The sequence below is a fragment of the Lynx canadensis genome, chromosome D4 (genome assembly GCF_007474595.2).
Source record: "Lynx canadensis isolate LIC74 chromosome D4, mLynCan4.pri.v2, whole genome shotgun sequence".
NCBI classification, from domain to species: domain Eukaryota; kingdom Metazoa; phylum Chordata; class Mammalia; order Carnivora; family Felidae; genus Lynx; species Lynx canadensis.
The window spans coordinates 88,747,364-88,768,595 of NC_044315.2; the positions used below are offsets into that span (position 1 = coordinate 88,747,364).

The following is a 21,232-nucleotide window of genomic DNA, read 5'->3' on the forward strand; positions in this document are numbered from 1 at the left end:
CTTCGAGCCGGCTCACAAAATCCACCATTTGGAGGGAGGAGATGGTTTATTTGTCCCTGAAAGTTGGCATTTGAAGCGGCCAAAATCATCTTCAGTTCATGCGTCGCTTATTTTCCAAGTGCTCAAAATTCTGAGCACATTCTCATTTACATCTGTATCGAGTTAGTGTAGGCATTATCTCCATTTGCAGATGGACGCCCACGGGCGGAGTAGATGAACTGGACTTTTGTAGCTGCAGAGCTGTGACATTGTTTTTGTTTTCTTGGGGTAAACCGGGAGATTTAGGGGCAGACTGTTTTCTTGGGGTAAACTGGAGATTTAGTGCATAGTTGATTATTGGTTTTTATTTTAGGGGGTGGATCTCATCTAAAGCGTCTTACTGCTTCCTGTCCAGCCTTTCCGTTTTTACTGACATCCCAAGTCAATCAATCAGTGTTTATTGACACCCTCTCAGGGCGCAGGCCACTCAGGGCACAGAGAGTCGAATATAGTCAGCTTTTGCATTCTGTCAAAGATGGTTCCCGCCGTGAATGCGACCTGATCATGCATCTATGCGCTCCCCAGGCCTCGCTGTCAAAGCACAATTAACACTTACTGTAGCCAAGCAGTGTTTCAGTATTTCTATATGATTCGGTGTGCGTGTTTCTCATGATGGCCCTGTGGTTATTTCCACTTACAGATGAGGAACCTAGGCCCCAGAAGGTTAGGAAACTTGTCTAAGGTCCCAGAGCTAGCAAGTGATGGTGCTGGGATTTGAACCCATACCGTCTGGCTCCAGAGAGCCGAGTTTCAGCCATTCGGTGCTTTACCAACTGTGACTGTGACCTTTGGCACTCTCCTGTGGATGTGGAAATGGCAGCTTCAAGAACGTCTGAAATAAGGCTATTCTTTCTTTCTTTTCTAGAAAACTAATACTGATAAAAATGATCATCTTTCGCAGAAGTAAGAAAATTTAAATGTATATTAAATAGCTGTACATGATTTAAAAAAAAGAACATTCTAAAAGGGTATTTAGTGAAAAGTAGTTGTGTCTCCTACCCATTTCCCTACCCAGAGGCAATCACTCAGGAGTTTTCTTGCGTGTCCTTCTGGAGATATTGTATGCGTATCATAAGCGTTTAAAACATTTGAATTTTGCGTTCCAACTTTGTGAAAATGTGTGTTATAGGCAGTATGTATTCACCATGACCACATTTAGCTTTACAATCTTAGGTTGACTTCAAACACCCAGCTTTCTGATAATTGCTTCCCCCTAGAGATGTGGAAGAAAACATGAACACTGGCCATGTAAAAAAAAAATTTTTAATGTTTATTTTTGAGAGAGAGAGAGAGACACACACACAGAGACAGAGAGAGACAGCACGGGCGGGGGAGGGGCAGAGAGAGAAGGAGACAGATTCCGCAGCACGCTCCAGGCTCTGAGCTGTCAGCACAGAGCCAGACCTGGGGCTCGAACCCCCGAACCATGAGATCATGCCTGAGCCGAAGTGAGGCGCTTAACCGACTGAGCCACCCGGGCGCCCCGAGCACTGGTCATTTGAATTCTTTTTTTTTTTTTTTCCCAGTTCACTCTTCTTTGTTTATGTGTGTATTTGCATACATCGTTCATGAATATTGTACATGTATATGCTAGCTCTGTAGTGTGGAATCAAAAGTAATGTGAAGTGAACTCTTCTTGAACTTTCAAAATTTATTTTAAGGGCCGCTTTAAAATGCTGCTTTTCAGCAGTTAACTTTCTGGCAAATACTTTATGTGGTGCCAGCTGCACAGATATGTACAGTGTTAGAACTTCTGTAGAGCAGCTCAGGCTCTCTTTCTAAATACTCTCTCCTGGGCTCATCACGTGCTTCCCTTGTTTAGTAACAAAGAAAATGCCAGCCTCTTCCAGGAACCTAATGGAAAGCCAGCCAGTTCTCCTCGCTTGAGGTGACATTAAAACTGGTGAGCATTTATGACGTGACAGGCGCTGGCACCAAGCGCTTTGTAGACACCCTTACCTTATTTGCATACCACCGCTGTGAGGTTTTCTAGAGAGGAGGAGGAGAAAGGCCCCTGTGCCCTTTGGAAATACTTCTGAATTTGGAGTCAGGAGATCCATTTTGTCTAACCTCTCTCAGCCTCTCTGTTTCTTTGCCTCTAAGACAGAAAGAACCAACATCCTCTGTCCAGCCAACCTTGAGAGGATCGTTTTGGGGATCTAGGAGATGATTCACGTGAAGGTTTTGAAATCAATAAAGTGCTGACTGTTTGCATTTATACCTGCATGAGGTTCCTTTGAGAGGTCCCTAAATGCAGACAGTTTCGTGGCTAGGGCATTGCAGAGTCCTCTTCTCGTGTGACACCCGCAGCTCCAGAGCCAGCCGTCCGGGGCCTGGATGCCAACCCTGCTGCCCGCTGGTCCTGGGCATCGTGCTGTCTGAGCCTCGGCGGCGTTCTCATTTCCAAATACAACTCGTGGTAGGCCCTCCTTCGTTGAGTTGTGAGATTTGCGGGAGAGATTTCATTTAAATTGTTCAGCACGGAGCCTGGCACAGAGCAGGATGTTAGCACATATCAGCTGTTACTTTAAACAAATATTGAGCAGTCTAAAAGGTTGGCATTGCCAGTTTCTCCAATGGCTGAAGTCATGACAGAATTGAGCTGAACCTACCCATAGGTTTTCTTGTTAACAAGACAGTTTATTTCCATGTTTGCTCTGATGCATAAAATTAATACTTCTATCATCAGTTTTAAGGAAAAGTATCTTCCCTTTTCCTGATCCTTTTTTTTTTTTTGTAAGTTTTAATTTTTTAAGTATTCTCTACACCCAACGTGGAGCTCGAACTCACAACCCCAAGATCAAGAACCCTGCGCTCGCCTCACTGAGCCAGCCAGGCGTCCCCCCCCCCCCACCCCGCCCCAGATCCTTTCTTACGCCCATGCTGAATGTTTTAATTGTGGAAAAGGAATCCCGTTGATTCATGATTGGCATCTTACTCTTTCCACAGCTCCAAAGATGTGAAGACTGAACATCTACCTCTCATTACCTTGTTCTAAAATCGTCATAGTTTTGCCAGTGTAATCGCTGATCCGAAATAGAAACAGGAAAAATGGTCGACGGAGAAATTAAAAAAAAAAAAATACATAACACCGATGTACAACACGATAGTTAACAGCACTGTATAGTTAGTTAGACTATAGATATAACTATATAGTTATACTATAGATAGTATAGTTAACAGCACTGTGCTGTATATTTAAAAGTTGCTAAGAGGGGCGCCTGGGTGGCGCAGTCGGTTAAGCGTCCGACTTCAGCCAGGTCACGATCTCGCGGTCCGTGAGTTCGAGCCCCGCGTCAGGCTCTGGGCTGATGGCTCGGAGCCTGGAGCCTGTTTCCGATTCTGTGTCTCCCTCTCTCTCTGCCCCTCCCCCGTTCATGCTCTGTCTCTCTCTGTCCCAAAAATAAATAAACGTTGAAAAAAAAATTTAAAAGTTGCTAAGAGAAGTAGATCTTAAGGGTTCTCATCATAAGGAAAAAATGTGCAACTGTGTGGTGATACGGATGTTAACGAAACTTACTGTGGTAACTAATCTTTTCACAGTCTACATGCAGCAAGTTGTTAGGTTGTACGCCTGAAACTCCTACACAATGTGATATGTAAATCATATCAATAAAACTGGAAAAGGTAAATACAAGACCATAAGATCAAGTGGGATATGGGAAGAATTTAACTTTCCGTCTGTAATAGCGGATCATAATTAAACACCCAGAAGATTCATAAATAAATTCTTAGTTTTGGGGGGTTTGTGGGTTTTTTTGTTTGTTTTTTTACTTTTTTAAAGGAAAAGCATACAGCCCATTGAATTCCTTGTACTCATCACCAGCTTTAATAATTCCCAACGTATGGTCAATTTTAAATTGTCCTTTTTAGTGCAGCTGGCAGAGCGTCCGTCTCCTAATCGGAAGGTCCCGAATTTGAGCCTCAGAGAGGGCAGATTAAGTCATTTTTCATAGTCAGCTGGGCCCAAGATTACCTTGGTTAAAAAAAGAACACAGAGCAAATTATGGTCAATCTTGTTTTCTTGCCTCGTTGAAGTTCTACTTCCAAAGCCGTTTGGAAAAACAGCTTGCTAATTACTGACATTTGAGAGTCTAACTTTGCCCTCCCGATAATGAGAGTGGTCAGGCCCTGAAATTGGCGTTCGGATCCTTCTTTCTTAACCCACACCTAGGTACTTTGTTACACTGTCTGTGTTGGGTGACACAGAAGACAGACGAGGGAGAAGGAGAAAGAGGTGGGAATTGAGGAGGAGAGGGAGGCAGAGACCCAAGAGGAGAAAGGCTGAGACCAGAAAGGGAGAACCCAGGGGACACGGGACGGGGGAGGATGGCAAAGGTGGACGGAGGAAGAGATCCAGAGGAGAGGAAGGGAGAGAGCAAGATCCAGAGAGAGAGAGAGAGAGAGAGAGAAAGCAGTGCAAGGGGCTGAGTGTGAGCCATGCAGACTGATGGATGGGAAGCTGTGGGAGAGGCACGTGAGTAACCTTCACCTCTGCCTCTGTCGCCTGGCCTCTCAAAACGCCCGTCATGAGAGAGTCTGCTTAATAGACTTATGGGGGGGGGGGTGTAGTGCCCTACACGGAATGCCTTAAAACTGAATTGAAAAGGTGGGCCGTGAATAGAATCAGCCATTGCTTTTTGGAACCCAGATAGCTTTTTACGGTCCTGTTCAGTTACTCGGGTTAGCAGTAGGAGGAATAATGGCAAACAAGACATTCTCGGGGATTCATCTGCCCTTGGGTAGCCCCTTCGGTGAGTCGGGTCTAACCTGACCCAGGCATCCTTGGTGACCTTTTCAGGGAGATCAGGACACACGAAGTGAGTACTCGCAAACCATCCCCGGCCTGGCAGGCGGAAGGGGAGGCTTTCGGTCTGCCGCAAAGGACCTGTGACAGAGTAAATGCTTCTCTGGTTAACGGGCTCACTGCCCACAGTTTGAATCGGGTCCAGTGCCAGGATCTGGGGAACCTTTCCTCCCCCACAGACAAAAAAAAAAAAAGTGTGTGGAGGGGCCGTCTGCCCGTGCCGGCCTGTCACGAGTCCTGTTTCTTGTGAAAGCACAGAGAAACGTACTTTCACGTTGCGCTGTGTTTCGGGATCTTGACCAGGGTTTACATTCCATTTTTTAAAAAACGATTGCGTTTCCTAGATCTTTATAAAAGCATTCCTGGTAAAGTGCCATTTGCTCTCCATCCTGCTGTCTGCTGTTTCTGCAGGTTCACAGATAATTAAGGTACACTCTTCACTCCGGACTTAATATTTTACTTTGTTGCTAAAGACAGTCAAGTGCAAGGGGTTCTGCCTAGCTGTTCATTTAAATAAACACCTGGTGGTGCTGTATGTCCTGCCTAGCCCAGGGCAGAGGGTGAAGGCTGTGATGAGAATGCTGGTCCTAGGGCCCCTGGGTGGCTCAGTCGGTTAAGCATCTGACTTTGGCTCAGGTCATGACCTCGCGGCTCCTGAGTTCGAGCCCCGTGTCGGGCTCTGGGCTGAGCGCTCTGAGCCTGGAGCCTGCTTCGGAATCTGTCTCTCTCTCTCTCTCGGTGTCTCCCCCACTCGTTCTCTCTCTCTCAAAAATAAACATTAAAGAAAATTTTTTAAAAAATGCTGGTCTCTGCCCCAGAGTTCACCTTATTGTGGGAACAATAATAAATGAAGAAGTACTTGACCTGTAGGGCAGGGTCCTAGGGCCAGGTACCACACGTGGCGTTTGTGCAGAGATTCTCCACCTGCGGTGTGCGTGGAGCCCTCCTGACAGCCCAGCTGGGTAGATACTGTTGTTGCCCTATTGTGCAATTGAGAAACTGAGGCTGGGAAGTTAATGTCTTCAAGACATGGTAGAGTGAATTTAAACAAGGCTTGTCCACCCTGGAGCCCAGGCTTACAGAGTCTTCACCTATGAGGTGAAGGGGAGATAATCAGGGGTGAGGTGCAGAGAGGAGGGAGGACTAGTCAGGCTCACTAGAAGGGGTGAGGCCAGGAGGATGGAAAGTAGGCTGGGGAGGCATTCTGGAGAGAGTAAATGGCACTTGTCACAGTGCGCACAAGCCGGGGCAGCAACAAGCTTCGGGTGGGGGAAGCTTCCAGAGGTTTGGGGAGGCTGGAATGGGGGACCAGGGGTTGTGGGAGAAGCTGGTCGCAGGCCAGACCCTGCAGGGCCTCGTGTACCCGCTTCAGGAGCTCGGACTTGATGATGACCCCAGCCATGCTGAGAGGGCCTGTTAACACGCTAGGAACCTCGTCTTGCCTGTTAATCTGCAAACCGCAGTCTACCCTGCAGGGCACTTGACCGTCCTGTTCTTTGCGTTGCCACAGGTGACCCTGCTAGTATGTAGTGGCTGACCAGTGACAGGCAGGATCTCTTCTGCCTCTGCCAGCAGCCTTCTCCGTGGGATTTTAATAGGAGAGCCGCTCGGTCGGAGCTGCATTTTAGAAAGACCCCTCTGGTGGCAGTGTGGAGGCACAACGCAGTGGGCAGAGTCGGGGAAACCAGTCAAGGGCACAGTGGGGCACACGGACAGGACAGGACCCATCAGGGAGATTGAGGAGGAAAAGTGGCCACGATGTGGGTGTAACTGAGCTGGGATGAGGCAGGGGTGAGGTGTGGGGGTGTCGTATTCAGAATGGTTTGAAGATGGTGAGGTGTTCCGTCTTTATGCTCCGTCTCCAGTAACCGTAGGCTTCTTTGACAACAGAGTCCTAGAAAGCGATACAGAATTCTTTTTATGTTTTGCTTTTTGATGGAGGGGACTGGCTCTCTGTATCTTTCAGAAAGTTAATACTTGGACTGCTGATAGAGACGACTCGGAGAGTTCTGTTTTCTAAACTTGATTTGCTAGGAACATTATAATGTAAAGATTCCAGGGGAAATACTTAAACCTTGGTCTGATTTTCTTTATTTAAATTTTTAAATGTTTGTTTATTTTTGAGAGACAGAGAGAGCGTGAACAGGGGAGGGCAGAGAGAGAGGGAGACACGGAATCGGAAGCAGGCTCCAGGCTCTGAGCCGTCAGCACAGAGCCCGACGCGGGGCTCGAACCCACGGACCGTGAGATCATGCCCTGAGCCAAAGTTGGGAGCTCAACCAACTGAGCCACCCAGGGGCCCCACCTTGGTCTAATTTTAAGTAACTTTATTTTTTATTTGTTATTATTATTATTATTATTATTATTATTTTTTACTTGTTATTTTTAAAAGGAGTTTTCTCCAGAAACCCATTTAGCTTAATGCTTATAATGCCTGTAAGTGGGAAGTGCTAAAACTGCATTTATTTGTTTACTTATTTGTTTATTTTTAAAGTTTATTTACTTTGAGAGAGAGAGTAAAGAGAGCAAGCAGGGGAGGGGTGGAGAACCCCAACCAGGCTCTTGTCTTGTCCATATGGAGCCCAACACGGGGCTTGAACTCATGAACTGTGAGATCATGACCTGAGCCAAAATCAAGAGTCAGACGCTTAGCCAACTGAGCCACCCAGGCGCGCGCCCCCAAACTGCATTTATTTAAAAAGAAAACTGCATAATTTGGACTTCTCACTAATTTATAGCAGCCTTCTTTTTAGGCCCCTCCCCCTGTCAGATTACAGGGGTTCTACTGAACCAAATCTATAGTGTAGTTGTTAGCCTGGAAAGCCCTTGGGGTCTGGGATAGAATTCAGGGGCTCCATTTCCTTGGATGGGAAATTTTAGAACTTTATTTCACTAACCTCTAACTGAAAATTAGTATATCATTTTTTAAAGAATGTAGGTAACAAACCACAGTCAGGTTAGCAATATTGGTGACTTTGTCACCAGTAGAAATCCGATGTTTTCGTGTCCTGTAACAGTTGTGATTATCACTTACACATATCAGAACTTTGAAATGATAGTAGTTACTACTAGATCTTGTTTCTTTAATCCATTAATAAGTAGATACTTAACGCATTAATGAGGAAGCCCTGTATCACAAATAAATTTCTGTTTAAGATTTGAGGACTGTTTCCATACAGCTGTTTTCCCTTACAGCCCTCCATATTCTCTGCATTTGCAGACTTTTTTTTTTTTAGTGTTTATTTCTGAGACAGAGAGAGACAGAGCATGAGCGGGGGGAGGGGCAGAGAGCGAGGGAGACACAGAATCCGAAGCAGGCCCCAGGCGCGGGGCTTGAACTCGCAGACCGCGAGATCATGACCTGAGCTGAAGCTGGACTCTCAACCGACTGAGCCACCCAGGCGTCCCTGACTTTTTTTGGAGGCATCCGCAGACGTCGCCAGAGGGTCCACAGCACGGATGAAGATCCCTCCCTGAGTAGCCTCAGTGTGTCAGGTTCGCCTTGGATCCCTGTGTTAATCCTGCTTCCCTTGCCAGGCGAGGTCTTACTCAGGAGCCCGTTCTGTGTAATGCTGGTGAGCGGGCCCCTTCACACCTCCTCGCCCCAATGTCTGCGTTCTTAGAAATTCACCTGGTCTTCTGTTCGACTTTTGCTATCGAGGCCGCGTACATTTTCGCCAGCTGTGTTCTCTTCCCCCAAGGGGCAGAGGTTGTGTGGGGATTCTTCGCATCACTGCCACCTCGCCCTGCCCCTGCTCCCCAGCAGCTAACACAGCGTTCGGGGGGTGCTGGGAAGATGTTGTGAAGTGTGATGTTAAGGCCAAGGCTGTATTCAACTAAGCCCGTTTTTTAAATAATTTTAGCCGCTCTGGGTGAGGGTGTAAATTACAAAATAAAGGACCGTGTAGAAAGTGGGTAAAAGGACTTTCATCAAGTTCAGATTGTGGGAAATAATACTTTTCCTCTAAGCTCATATTCTAAAAAGTTGTAGGAGACTGTTGTATACTGACTTGAGAATAGTCTGAGCATGATCTCATCAGTTGGAGCCGAGTATGAAATAAAACACGAAGCCTTCCCTCCTTTTTGAGGGATCTGTTTTATAGATTTCTGAATTACAGAGATTCCTTGAACTGGAGGGTAATAGTGAAAGGCCCACAGAGGAAATAAGAATAAACAACAAGGGTTTAAAGAATTGCATGTGAGCAAAAGGAGAGGGAGTGTTTATCACGCCTGACACACCCTGCCCCCTCCCGACCCCCCCCTCCCCTCCCCACCCTACCCCTTCCCTCCCCTCCCCTCCCCACTGAAGGAGAGCCCACTCCGCTCTGTACTCACAGAGCAAACCGAGGCCTTGGGCACCAGCACCTACAGGAAGGTGGGAAGCTTCCCAGGGATGTTTTCCCTGGAGGTGAAATCCCTCCCCTCGGGTCTGTGAAGTAGCCTCACGGCCCCTGAAGGTCACCACCATTTTACTTCTCTTCCTGTTTGCCCTTGGTGGGTGCAGGGGCAGCCCCTGGCCGTCTAGACCAGATACGCCTTATCTGAGAATCTTCCGTAAACATTTTTGATCACTGACTCACAACTTTAAGAAAGGATTATTTTTGTATAAGAAGATCTTTAACTTGTACTTTAAAGACCCAAGCCATTTTCTTAGAATACTTAGAATATTTACTTAGAAATAAGTTAAGCAGGCATGGGCCCGAGCATGAGCGCAGGGGAGGGGCAGAGAGTTGGGGCGGGGGGGGGGGGGGGACAGAATCCGAAGCAGGCTCCAGGCTCTGAGCTGTCAGCATAGAGCCTATGTGGGGTTCAAACCCACGAACAATGAGATCATGTGACTGGAGCCGAAGTTGGATGCTTAGCCGACTGAGCCACCCAGGCGCCCCAACAGACGCTGAAATTTCTTTCCCAAGACTTAACAATAGCCAAAAGATCCATTGGAAGAACAGAAAAGGGGAGCTATTTTGGACATCTTTCTTGAATGAAGCTTCGGGGCTTCTTTAAGGGTCCGACTTCCTGACAGTGGGCCTGGCAGAAAGTCCCCGCGTTAAGCCAGGAAGGTTTAAGTACATTCTGCAGTGTTGGCCTTGTGAGCTGTGATCATTTTTAAGGTTGACGAGCACAGTTCACTATGAAATGAAGCAAGGAACTTGGCATTTATGCACCGTGAGTCAATTTTGACATCAGCCTGGATGGGGAATTGACTGGAAGGTTTTGGTGTCGGACTGTGGCTACACTTCAGTGTCTCCATCCAGAGGCATGCGTGGGCATTACTTCCCTTTGGGCTTCGGCCATAAATTTGTGGAATGGAGCAAGAACTGGAGAGGAAGACGGAGAGACTGCCTTGGATTTCCTGACGTCCTGTTGAATCAAAAAGCGGTGGGAGGCCCTTTCCTTCCTGACAAAGGGCTCATCCCCTCGCGAGAAATTCCCAGCATCGGTCTCCCTGTCGGGGACAGTCCCTCTTGAACCCTGACTTGAAATCCACAGGCAGCCCTGGGCGAGTATCGGCCTTCTGCCTCTTCCAGGTGTTTTCCAGGCCACTTCCCCCTGATTATGTAACTTTGATCAAATCCAGATGCTGCAGAATGTTTGATAGAAGAGGTCAAATGGCATTTGAGAAGAAAAGCGTTTCTGTATTCATGACTTTGGTTTAATTTCCTGTGTGGGCCTGGTCTGCCAGAGTTGTGTGCTCATGGCCACGAGGTTGGGACTCCAGAGGGAGGTGCACAAATGTTTTTTCAGGACAGCACGAGGAGATTCCTCCTCCCCCAGGGTTCTTTTTCAGGTTAGATGATCAATTGTGGAAGTGTCAGCTGGCTTCTACTTACGATGGCAGTGTCTCTATTTTTGTCACTGTTTTCTGAATTGCAAAAACAACCCACATCCATTGTGAGAAATGAGCCAAAATACAGAAAAGAATAGAGAAAATGTTAGATGTTTGTAATCCTACCCCTCCCCACCCCTTGTCAACTACTGTTCACAGTTTGGTGCAGTCCCTTCTGTACTTCGTTCAGTTTTTACAAAATTGGGATCACGCTGCAAATGACAGGTTGTAGTATGAGTACTTAATGCATTATTATGAGTATGTTCCCAAGCCAATAGTAGTTTTTGTGTAAAAATATCTTGAATGATGTTCTGAATGTATTCTGTATTACGGATGGACCACAAACTAACTTATCTGTTATTGATAGATACCTTGTACTTCTCTTTTTCTGTGCTGTTATTTCAAAGTTAGTATATAGAGGGGCGCCTGAGTGGTTCAGTCGGTTAGGCTTCCGACTTGACTTCGGCTCAGGTTCGTGCACACGCTCGCTTTCTCTCTCTTTCTCAAACAGAAACACTTGAAAAATGTTAAAAACAATCAGTATCTAGAAATAATCATGTGGGTCTCGGGATAATTGCTGGAGGTAGAGCAAAGGTTATGGAATTATTTAGAGATTCGATTTGTATTTCCAGTTGTCCCCCTAACGTGTATAGCACTTTCTACAGCAGCCGCTAGCTTTGCATGAGAGTTCCATTTCAAGCCTTACACTGACTTAGCCTCAAGAAAATGGGTCTGCCCATTTGACGAAGACTTTGCATTTCTTTGATTATTAGCCAGGCCTAACGTGCTTCCCAAGTTTAATGGTAATTTAAATTTCCTGTGAATTGCTTATTCATGCTTTGGTCCATTCCTCCCTCCTCCTCCTCCCGCCCCCAGTGGAGGATTTATCTTGTTCTGTCGATATGTAAGAGTTCTTTCACGTTAAGAATCCTGAGGCTAATGGTGTTACTTAATATAACCACAATGGAAGCTCTTTGGACTCGCTTCCACGTGACCGACTTGTTGGGTTGACCATCATGCTCTTGCTTCCTGTGACACCTGCCTCCCCAGTGCCCGGGACCCACGGGATAGGGCAGCCAACCCCGCCACTCCGCTGCTGCTTACTGCTCTTGGCCACACCGAGAGCCCCTTGTGTTTCTTTCCACATCTCTTTATTTCAGATACACTTGTTGTTTTCATTACTTGTTCAGTATGAAACCAGTGAAATGCAGTTGTAAGAAGAGAATTGTACCTGTAAACTTAAGATGGACGCCTCAGACATAGTCATTAAGGACGGGTGGTTTTATTTATTTATTTTTTTTTAAATTTTTTTTTTTCAACGTTTATTTATTTTGGGGACAGAGAGAGACAGAGCATGAACGGGGGAGGGGCAGAGAGAGAGGGAGACACAGAATCGGAAACAGGCTCCAGGCTCTGAGCCATCAGCCCAGAGCCCGACGCGGGGCTCGAACTCCCGGACCGCGAGATCGTGACCTGGCTGAAGTCGGACGCTTAACCGACTGCGCCACCCAGGCGCCCCAAGGACGGGTGGTTTTAAACGTTGCTACCCGACCGGGTGAGAGCAAGCCAGTCGTAAGCCAATAGGTGGCATATGGCTCCCATTTTTCCCCCAGCCTGCAGCAAGCTGAAGCTGGGAATGTGCTTCACACGTGCCCACCCTCGAAAGGACAGGCCTTGTCCCCGCAGAGTCAAGGCCAGCAAACCAACATGCACTCAGGTGGGGGTGGGAGATCCCACATCTTTGAAAAAGATAATTTTCTGCTTTTAACTAGCTTTTTTTGGTTAATTGATCAGTCCCCCATCACGATTGTGCTAGGTGTGCCTTTAGAGCCCGTGTGAACACTCAAGAGAATGGGGGCCCAGCCCATCACTAAGGCTTCTAGGAAATGGCAGTGTTACAAGACCCTCTTCCTTGAAATGATCTTTGCCCTCCTGATTCATAAAATGAGATGACCAAACAGTAATGACAGAATTTGGGATTTACTCTTTTAGCAAATACAACTCCTAAAGGTTTATTTCAGTCAGGAGTACAAAAAGCTAGCAACGAAAGACCCTCATTTTTCATGTTGTAGCGGTTCATTACAACGAGATATAAAAAAAATTTTTTTTTATGTTTATTTATTTTTGAGAGCGAGAGCAAGAGAGAGCTTGAGTGGGGGAGGAGCAGAGAGAAAGGGAGACACAGAATCTGAAGCAGGCTCCGAGCTGTCAGCACAGAGCCTGATGGCGGGGCTCAAACCCACGAACCATGAGGTCATGATCTGAGCCAAAGTCAGACATTTAACCAGCTGAGCTCCCTACGCCCCGCCCCAGACGTCCTCTGTTTTTTTTTTCTTTTTTTTAAGTATTCTTTTTTTTTTTTTTAAGTTTTATTTATTTATTTTGAGAATGAGAGAGATGCAGGGTAGAGGGGCAGAGAGAGAGAGTCCCAAGCAGGCTCTGCACTGTCAGCACAGAGCTCAATGTGGGGCCCAAACCCACGAACTGGGAGATCGTGACCTGAGCCAAGAGCAAGTCAGATGCTTAAGCGGCCGAGCCCCCCCAGGCACCCTGGAGTATTTCCGTTTTTAACTGAGTTCATTTTGAATGAATGAGCTTAAAAAGCTGAAGCTATTTAGGAACAGTAATTGCCACCTTGGAAGGAAAATGCTTGCTGCTTTTCACAGGGTTTGGGGAAGGAAGGGTCCGTTTTTATTCTACGGCCTTTCTTATTAATACAAAATGCGTGTCGATGTTACGAAATAAATTAGAAAAGTATAATGATGGAAGCAGACTATTTTTGCTCCTGAGAACGAAACTAATTTTTTTCCCCACCTCTTCCTGTTCCTTTCTTCTTTTCTCTTCCAGAAGCCCTTCAGAGGCCAGTAGCGTCTGACTTTGAGCCCCAAGGTCTGAGCGAAGCAGCTCGTTGGAACTCCAAGGAAAACCTTCTTGCTGGTCCCAGTGAAAATGACCCCAACCTTTTTGTTGCACTGTATGATTTTGTGGCCAGTGGGGATAACACCCTAAGCATCACTAAAGGTAAAAGGGCCACAGACTAAATGGGGGGTTGCAAGAGACAGAAATCAGGGGAAACTGGGGCTTGACTGAATACCCCTTCACTGACTGAAAGAGCAGCTTTAAAGTTGGAATGCAGGGAGGTCCCAAAAAAAAAGCCCAGCATCTTCATAAGAGAGCCACTTTTCCTAAAGGAGAAGAGTTCCTATATGATAAGTCCTTAGAAAACACACATCCCCTATTTCATAGTTAAAGGGACACATGGGCCAGACACGGAAAACACCTTTTATTTTTATCTTATTTTATTTTGTTTTAAGAAAAAGTATCTTTTCCCTAAGAAACTTTCCTTATGTTAGGAACAGAACACTTGGGTAACGCAGCATATATTATTTACGAAAACCGAGGCTGTGTATTTCTCTGCATGTTCTGTATTCTTCTACAGACCCACAAATGCGTATATTTATGCGGATTTGTTCCAGCGAAGCAGGTAGTTAGGAATTTGGAGATTTTTTAGTAATCCTATAAGAATACATGGGAATGAACAAAGCCAGCGTTGGAAGCTGACGTCTGGTTTGATTCTCTTCCAAGGTGAAAAGCTCCGGGTTTTAGGCTACAACCACAATGGGGAATGGTGTGAGGCCCAAACCAAAAATGGCCAAGGGTGGGTCCCAAGCAACTACATCACGCCGGTCAACAGTCTGGAGAAACATTCCTGGTACCACGGGCCCGTGTCCCGCAATGCCGCCGAGTACCTGCTGAGCAGTGGGATCAACGGCAGCTTCTTGGTGCGGGAGAGCGAGAGCAGCCCCGGCCAGAGGTCCATCTCGCTGAGATACGAAGGGAGAGTGTACCACTACAGGATCAACACTGCTTCTGATGGCAAGGTAGGGGACCCCAGACGGGGGAGCTGACCGGCTGGGGGTGGGGCGCGGGGATGGACGGGCGGCTAGTCTTTGGCCAGGAGGACCCAGAGCTCCTGCCACTGGGGTTGAGAAGTTACCGCGGCGAAACTCAACCGGGAAGGCACTCGAAGACGACATCTTCAAGTGACCGCAGGCGGCGTTCCGGTAGCCTGTGAAAGACCTTCTGTCGAGGACTGATCACGTGATGTGATAAGTCCATGGGCCTGGGGTGGCCCTGTGCCTGTCCTGCTGGGGTTTTGTTGTTAGCTGTTTCATAAGACGGGGAATTAATTACCTGTTGGTTCTTGGACGCACTTCTTGTAAGATATTAAGTCTCTTCCTTTTTAAAAAATCTGTTGTGATAGCAATTCATCTCCAGTGGGTGAAGTTGCAGTAATAGATAGGTACTTTTAGGGTAAAAGGCCCCTTAAGAGCACTTCCCCCAAATAAGTACATGACATTCTTCCTACAGATAAGATCACGTGTGTATGTGTCTACATGCGGATACGTACATACACACACACAGTTTTTAAACAAAAATGAGATCGCGTCATCATATCAAGAGATTTCCAAACCCAGATTGTAGTTTTTGGGTTTTTTGTTTGTTTTTTAATGTTTGTTTTTGAGGGAGAGACTATGCAAGCAGGAGAGGGGCAGAGAGAGAGGGAGACACAGAAGCCCAAGCAGGCTCCAGGCTCTGAGCTCTCAGCACAGAGCCCCATGTGGGGCTCAAGCTTGTGAACTGTGAGATCATGGCCTGAGCCGAAGTCAGATGCTTAACCGACTGAGCCACCCAAGGGCCCCTGTTTCTAAGTTTATCTATTTTGAGAGAGACAGAGACAGTAGGGGAGGGGCAGAGAGGGAGAAAGAGAATCACCAGCAGGCTCTGTGCTTCCAGTGCAGAGCCTGACACGGGGCTCGAACCCACGAACCGTGAGATCGTGTGACCTGCGCCGAAACCAAGAGTCGGACACCTAACTGACTGAGCCACCTGGGCACCCCCTCACTTGTAGTTTTGTAGAAGAGTTGATATATGTGGTTTTGTGATCTTTATATGAACACTGCTTAAGAGTCCACGAAGGGATGGGGGGGATTAACATTTTCTGGGGTCCTGCTGTTGGCCGCTGCATTTTTCAGTCTCATTTAGACTTCACTTCAGTCCTCGGGGCAGAGGTTGCTGTGGACTACGGCATTTTTGCATTAAAGAGATGGGAACTTAAGAGGGAGAACATGTCTTGCCCAGAATCACATCCTACGTGATCGATGGAACCAGGCTCGGGCCCTGCTATAGACCCTGCTATAGACACTCTGCCAGTGTCGAGGGCGGAGATAGCAGATTATCGGGCTGGGTCTAGATGCTGGATGTGGTTTTTTTTTTGTTTTTTTTTTTTTTAAATTTTTTTTTCCAACGTTTATTTATTTTTGGGACAGAGAGAGACAGCATGAACGGGGGAGGGGCAGAGAGAGAGGGAGACACAGAATCGGAAACAGGTTCCAGGCTCTGAGCCATCAGCCCAGAGCCTGACGCGGGGCTCGAACTCACGGACCGCGAGATCGTGACCTGGCTGAAGTCGGACGCTTAACCGACTGCGCCACCCAGGTGCCCCTGGATGTGTTTTTTAAATGGCATGTAATGTGTGCACATGTTTTAAAAAAAAAAAAGAACAAAATGAATTAGAGTGGGAAATAATTCCGTCTCCTAATTCCATTCCCCTGCCCAGAGGCCAGTTTCTTTCAGAGTTCCCCAGTACAGGTTTACGTTTATATTTTTTTTAAAAAGCACAAATGATGGAAACTCCACACTGGTCTGCATCTTGCTTTTCCCACCTAGTAATATTTTTTGAAGATTGCTTTCCTGCTGCGCATTTAGAGCCACTTCATTCTTACTAATGACTGCCTCGTGCGGATGGACCGTCATTCACTGAAGCAGTCCCCTGGGGGTTGAGTTTTAGGTGGTTTCCAATCTTTGGCTGTTATAAATAACACGAGGTGGCTTTCACACCTTTAAAAAAAAAATAATGTTGGCACACTGTATGAAAACATTTACAGTAGCACCCAGTCCTCACTGGTAACAGAAGATTCTTGAAACCCTGCTTACCCTCGCTAGAGGTGATGCACTCTTGGTATTTTGTATTCCATTCAGTTTGGTTTCATTTTCTTTAAAAGTTCTGGCCAGAATCCCCTCAATTTATTTCATAGACCCCCTAGTGGGTCACATCCTGCGGTTTGAACATATGGCACATACTTTGTTTTGGGTATAAGTGTATGCGAAGTAAGTTGCTGGAACTGATTGAAGGTTCTGTGCATTCAGTACTTGTGTAGATGTTGGGGCGCCTGGGTGGCTCAGTCGGTTGAGTGTCTGACTTCGGCTCGGGTCATGATCTCGCGGTTGACGAGTTCGAGCCCTGCGTTGGGCTCTGTGCTGACAGCCCGGAGCCTGCTTCAGATTCTATGTCTCCCTCTCTCTCTGCCTCTACCCCACTCACAATCTGTCTGTGTCTCAAAAATAAATGAACATTAAAAAAAAAAAATTTATGTGGATGTTGTCAGATTACCTCCCGTAGAAATTGGACAGATGTGTTTCCTCCCCTTGCTTCTGGTGAGACCTGCACCCTGTATGAGAAATGTAGGAGGGCTTGTGTCCCTCCGCCTCATCAACACTGTGTTTAGCAGGCTCGTGGAAACCTCTGTCCCGGATGGGCCACGACGGTCTCTCATTAACGTGTAACGTATGCGCATCGTGTTTTGAGGGATCCCTGTACCATTTACTAAATTTATCTTTTCCTACATGTTTGAAATATACCAGGTTAGCTTATGCATTTTGGGTCTGTCGATCTGTTCTCTGTTCTCTTCCCATACCAGAATTATAATATGTTTCAGCGTGGGGTAGGGCTGGGCCCCTCCTCCTAACCCTCTTAGCATTTTTATGGCTCTCCTCACCCAAAACGAGTGCATGTGTGTTTCTCTTTTTCACGTTCTTCTCTGTTGTCTTTCGCGCACATCCCAAAGTCTTCTGGCCGAAGTCCTTATTGCTGCTGCCTGGTGCTTTCTGTGACGGCAGAGGTTTGTACAGGAGCACAGGGGCTTGCTGATGCGTGACCACAGACCGGCCCTATCAGCTTGTGTTTTGGGGCCTCGCCCTACCCCGGATGTGGAGCTGGGTCCTTCCATTCTGCAAGGGTGCATTCCAGGGTGGCGGGCCCTGTGAAACCGTGCCTTCAGACCACAAGGGTTCCTCTGTAGTGAATTAGAAGAGCAGAGCACCCCGCCCATGAGGGAGGTGATCTCCCGGAGCTGACAGCTTGCTTCCCATCGGTGCTGTTTATCCAGCGGTAATCAGTTGAGGTCTGTGCTGCGAGGGGCCCCGGTTTCTCCTCCCTGGAGTTGTTTAATCAGGCATCCTAGGAACAGATTCGGGCAGGCGTGATCTAGTTTGACGACTCATTAGCCGCCGGTTGGTCCAAAATACTGTTCAGAGGGAGAGAGTAAGGTCTGCGTGTGGGATACATGATTCAGAGCATTTGAGAGGCGTCCGATGAGGATGCCAACCCGTCGGTCGAAAAGCCGGCCAGGGGTGTGCCAGGGGCTCCTTTCATTCCGGGTTGGAGCACAGGGAACTCATTCGACCGGGTGGTGTCCGTCACTGGGCGCCTCACCCAAGCGTGCTGGGCCTCCTGCCGTCTTCCCTCCCTGGCAGAGACCCCTCCCTTCAGCTGTCCGAGCACCTGGAGACGGCTCAGCCCCCGGGGTTATCGGGCCGGCCATCTGCGGAGGCGCCTCTCTGTGAGGCCTGCACTTGAGGGGCTGTGTGGGGTGGGATCATGTTCCTGGAATGAGGGGAACAGCGTCAGAGGTAGTGGGGGCGGTATCACAGCCACGCATGAGACCGTGTGGCTCGGCCCTGAAAAAAAAAGAACTCACATAGCAGAGCCTTGATGCAATCCTTTTTGGATTTCTGAGGGGAAAATTTAAGGTCGGTAGGAGGGACGGGCTGGGGTTGCATAAGTTTAATTCTTATTTTCAAACAGCTAATCTTCACACAACGGCTGAATATGGCAGACTCTTCTCCAAGGCCCCAAAAGATTTCTTTGCTGCCTCCGCCCTCTTGGCTCTGGACCGCTGCTGTTGTCATGTTCCTAAGCCTCGACAGCAGTTGTGGCCGGCCAGTCGGCCCCGGGGCTCGGGGAGCTTCGAGCTGGACTCTTGCACGGGCCGCACCAAACTGAGCCATCGCCGCTCCTAGGACTCTTGACAGTCTGGAGACCCCCACGTACCCCGGGGTCAGAGTGTCGCGCTCTGTGCTTTCTCCAAGCTCCCTGCCAGCTCAGTGGAGTCAAAGGCGCATTCCTCTCCACCAACCCCCTGCCTGGATCATTTTTAGTTCTGGCTATTTGTGTCTGCACTTTATTTACTTCTGTGGGATGCCACTGTCAGGTTCCACAATTCCTTGTAGCCCTTGAAGCCCTTGTCCTTTTCTTCAAAGAAGTTCCCAGGTGACGCTTATTGTCACGGTCTGCCGAAGTGACAGGTTCAGGTTGACAGGAATGGAATTTGGGCTTAAGCTTTAGCAGAGGTGGCAGGACGGGCCAACCGCGCAACCTCTTGAGTTTTTAAGATTTACCCACCCTGACGGTGGCTTGGCAGGTGCAGGCATTCCGGGGAAAAGCCTGCTAACACGTGGCTGACTTTCCCCTTGTCCGGGAGACTCGGAGCATTATTAAGTCCTGCTTAATCAGTAAGTCTTGCCTTCCTGCTGGGCTGTGGAAGCTCTCAGGCCAGGCTGCCTGTAACCTGTAACCAGTACCTCCCGGGTGGGACTCCGGGGTCTGAGGCCCCTAAAGGGGGCACAGGACTAAGCGCTGATAAGCCTGGCCTTGTGGCTCTCAGGAGGAAAAGCCGTTTCTGGTGAGCTGCTTTGACGGGTCCTATCTTTGGGGTTTCTGTGCGATCAGGAAGAGGCCCAGTCCCGGCTGAGCAGCCAGAGTGTTTATGTGATCAGGTGCACAGGACAATGACATGCCGTTCATGATGCTAATTTCACTTTCTTGGATCGGGCCATGAGCTCCTGATGCAGACCACCCAGCTCACTAGCAGAATGCGCGGTACTCAGAACTAACCAGAAGGAAGCCTCCAGACTTGACTGTTAGAAGATGGTCGCGCACTGCGCTGGAAAGGGAGAGTAGTTTTAATATTTAATGAGCATCGGTATGTAAATTTTATGCTGACAGATGAACTCTAAGTCACAGGGTCTGTACATTTAATTACAGAAAAGGATAAAGTGGGTGTGAGCAGCGAAACCTCCTGTAACTCTGAAATCTCTAGCAGGAAGAGCCTGTGAGGGAATCAAAGGGGACCAAGCACGAATTCTGCATAAACGAGGGCTTGGGGAGCCATTAGCATTCTGGGTGGTTGAGGGAACTCGATCCTCGATCCGATCCTCCGGTTGGAGAGCACTCCTTGCAAGCTGCCAGGGAAAAGGGGAGAAGTAGGTAATGAGCCTTGCTCCCAGGTGACCTGCGCGCCACCCCCCCCCCAGCCCTGGGGAGCCCAGCAGGTGGACAGGCTCTTACTGTGCCAGTGCTGGGGGGGGGGGGGGGCTTGGATTCCAGGGAGCACTTCTTCCCTCTTGTCTACACTCCACGGTAGCGAAAACAGCTGCCCCGAAACAGGACGGCTCGGAACACTTGGCACCTGCAGTGAGGTAGTTGGACAACTGACAGAGGTTTCCAGAGAGGGGTGGGATTAGGGGCTGTCCCCACATCCCACTCGGCCCTGCCCACTGACAAGTGTGCCAAGGACGTCACCGTGTGGACATTCGGCTTGGGGCAAGCTCCCAGGCTGGCGGTGCCTGTGCTCCCTGCCTCCTCCCAACACCTTCGTGCGCCCTGAGCACAACTCCTCACGTGTCCCTAGAGCCGTTCACTCAGAGTCAGGTTCTCGGTGGGGCCTCCTGGTGGGCCTTCTCCTCACCCTGAAAGGCCCTGCCATTGAGGGGCACCGTCTTGCAGAGGGACGAGTCCCCCAGAGCTAGAGGCCCTTTCTCGACAGTTCGTGGGTTGCTCAAGAATTTTGTTTCGCTAGGATTGCAACCAAAAGATTGTAAATTACAAACCCCTAAGTCAGAGTTGGCCACTGGCTCGCCTGAGTTTTAAAACTCTGTCATCTCCCCAAGCGAGAAAGAATCCTATTTACCCTCTCGAGGGTTGCAAATGGCATCGACTCATGCATTCGTGAATACTTTCTTCTTTGAAAATACTTTAATTCTCTCCTGTGACAAACTTACAGAAAGTGGTGGGGAGCCTCCCATAACCGACAGCCAAGGCCTTGGGCTGCTGTGTGCTTCAGGCTTTTTCTTCCTTTTTCTGTTTCCACCCCACCCCCCTCTTCTGTTTTTAGGTAATCAAGATACTACAGCTATAGGTGACTCCTGTTCCCTTTTCTTCTTCCTGCCCCGGGCATCACCGCTCTTTCAAACCCGTGTTCCTTCTCTGTCTCTGTAGTCAGGGCAAGTCTTACGAACACCTAGTCATGATTTTTAGTGTCCTTTCCCCCTTCCCACACTCCCTGGCTGCCCTTCGTGAGCTGGTAGGTTCACTGATCCCTTGTCTGCCTGGAGCCCAGATGTCCTGTGTGTATTACAACGTGGAATTGTTTAATGTG

General features: G+C 48.1%; 1 protein-coding gene across 5 annotated transcripts in view; it reads left to right on the forward strand.

Annotated features, from left to right (window-relative positions):
- ABL1 (ABL proto-oncogene 1, non-receptor tyrosine kinase) overlaps positions 1-21,232 on the forward strand; it is a 149,157-nt gene that overhangs the window by 100,086 nt on the left and 27,839 nt on the right. For all 5 annotated transcript variants that reach the window (XR_004344325.1, XR_003964086.1, XR_003964087.1 and 2 more), the window contains exons 2-3: positions 13,521-13,694; positions 14,259-14,554. Coding sequence is in view for 2 of the 5 variants with exons in the window: in XM_030293005.1 (XP_030148865.1) it covers positions 13,521-13,694; positions 14,259-14,554 (470 nt within the window). In the remaining 3 variants the exon portion in view is untranslated. The remainder of the gene's footprint in view (positions 1-13,520; positions 13,695-14,258; positions 14,555-21,232) is intronic.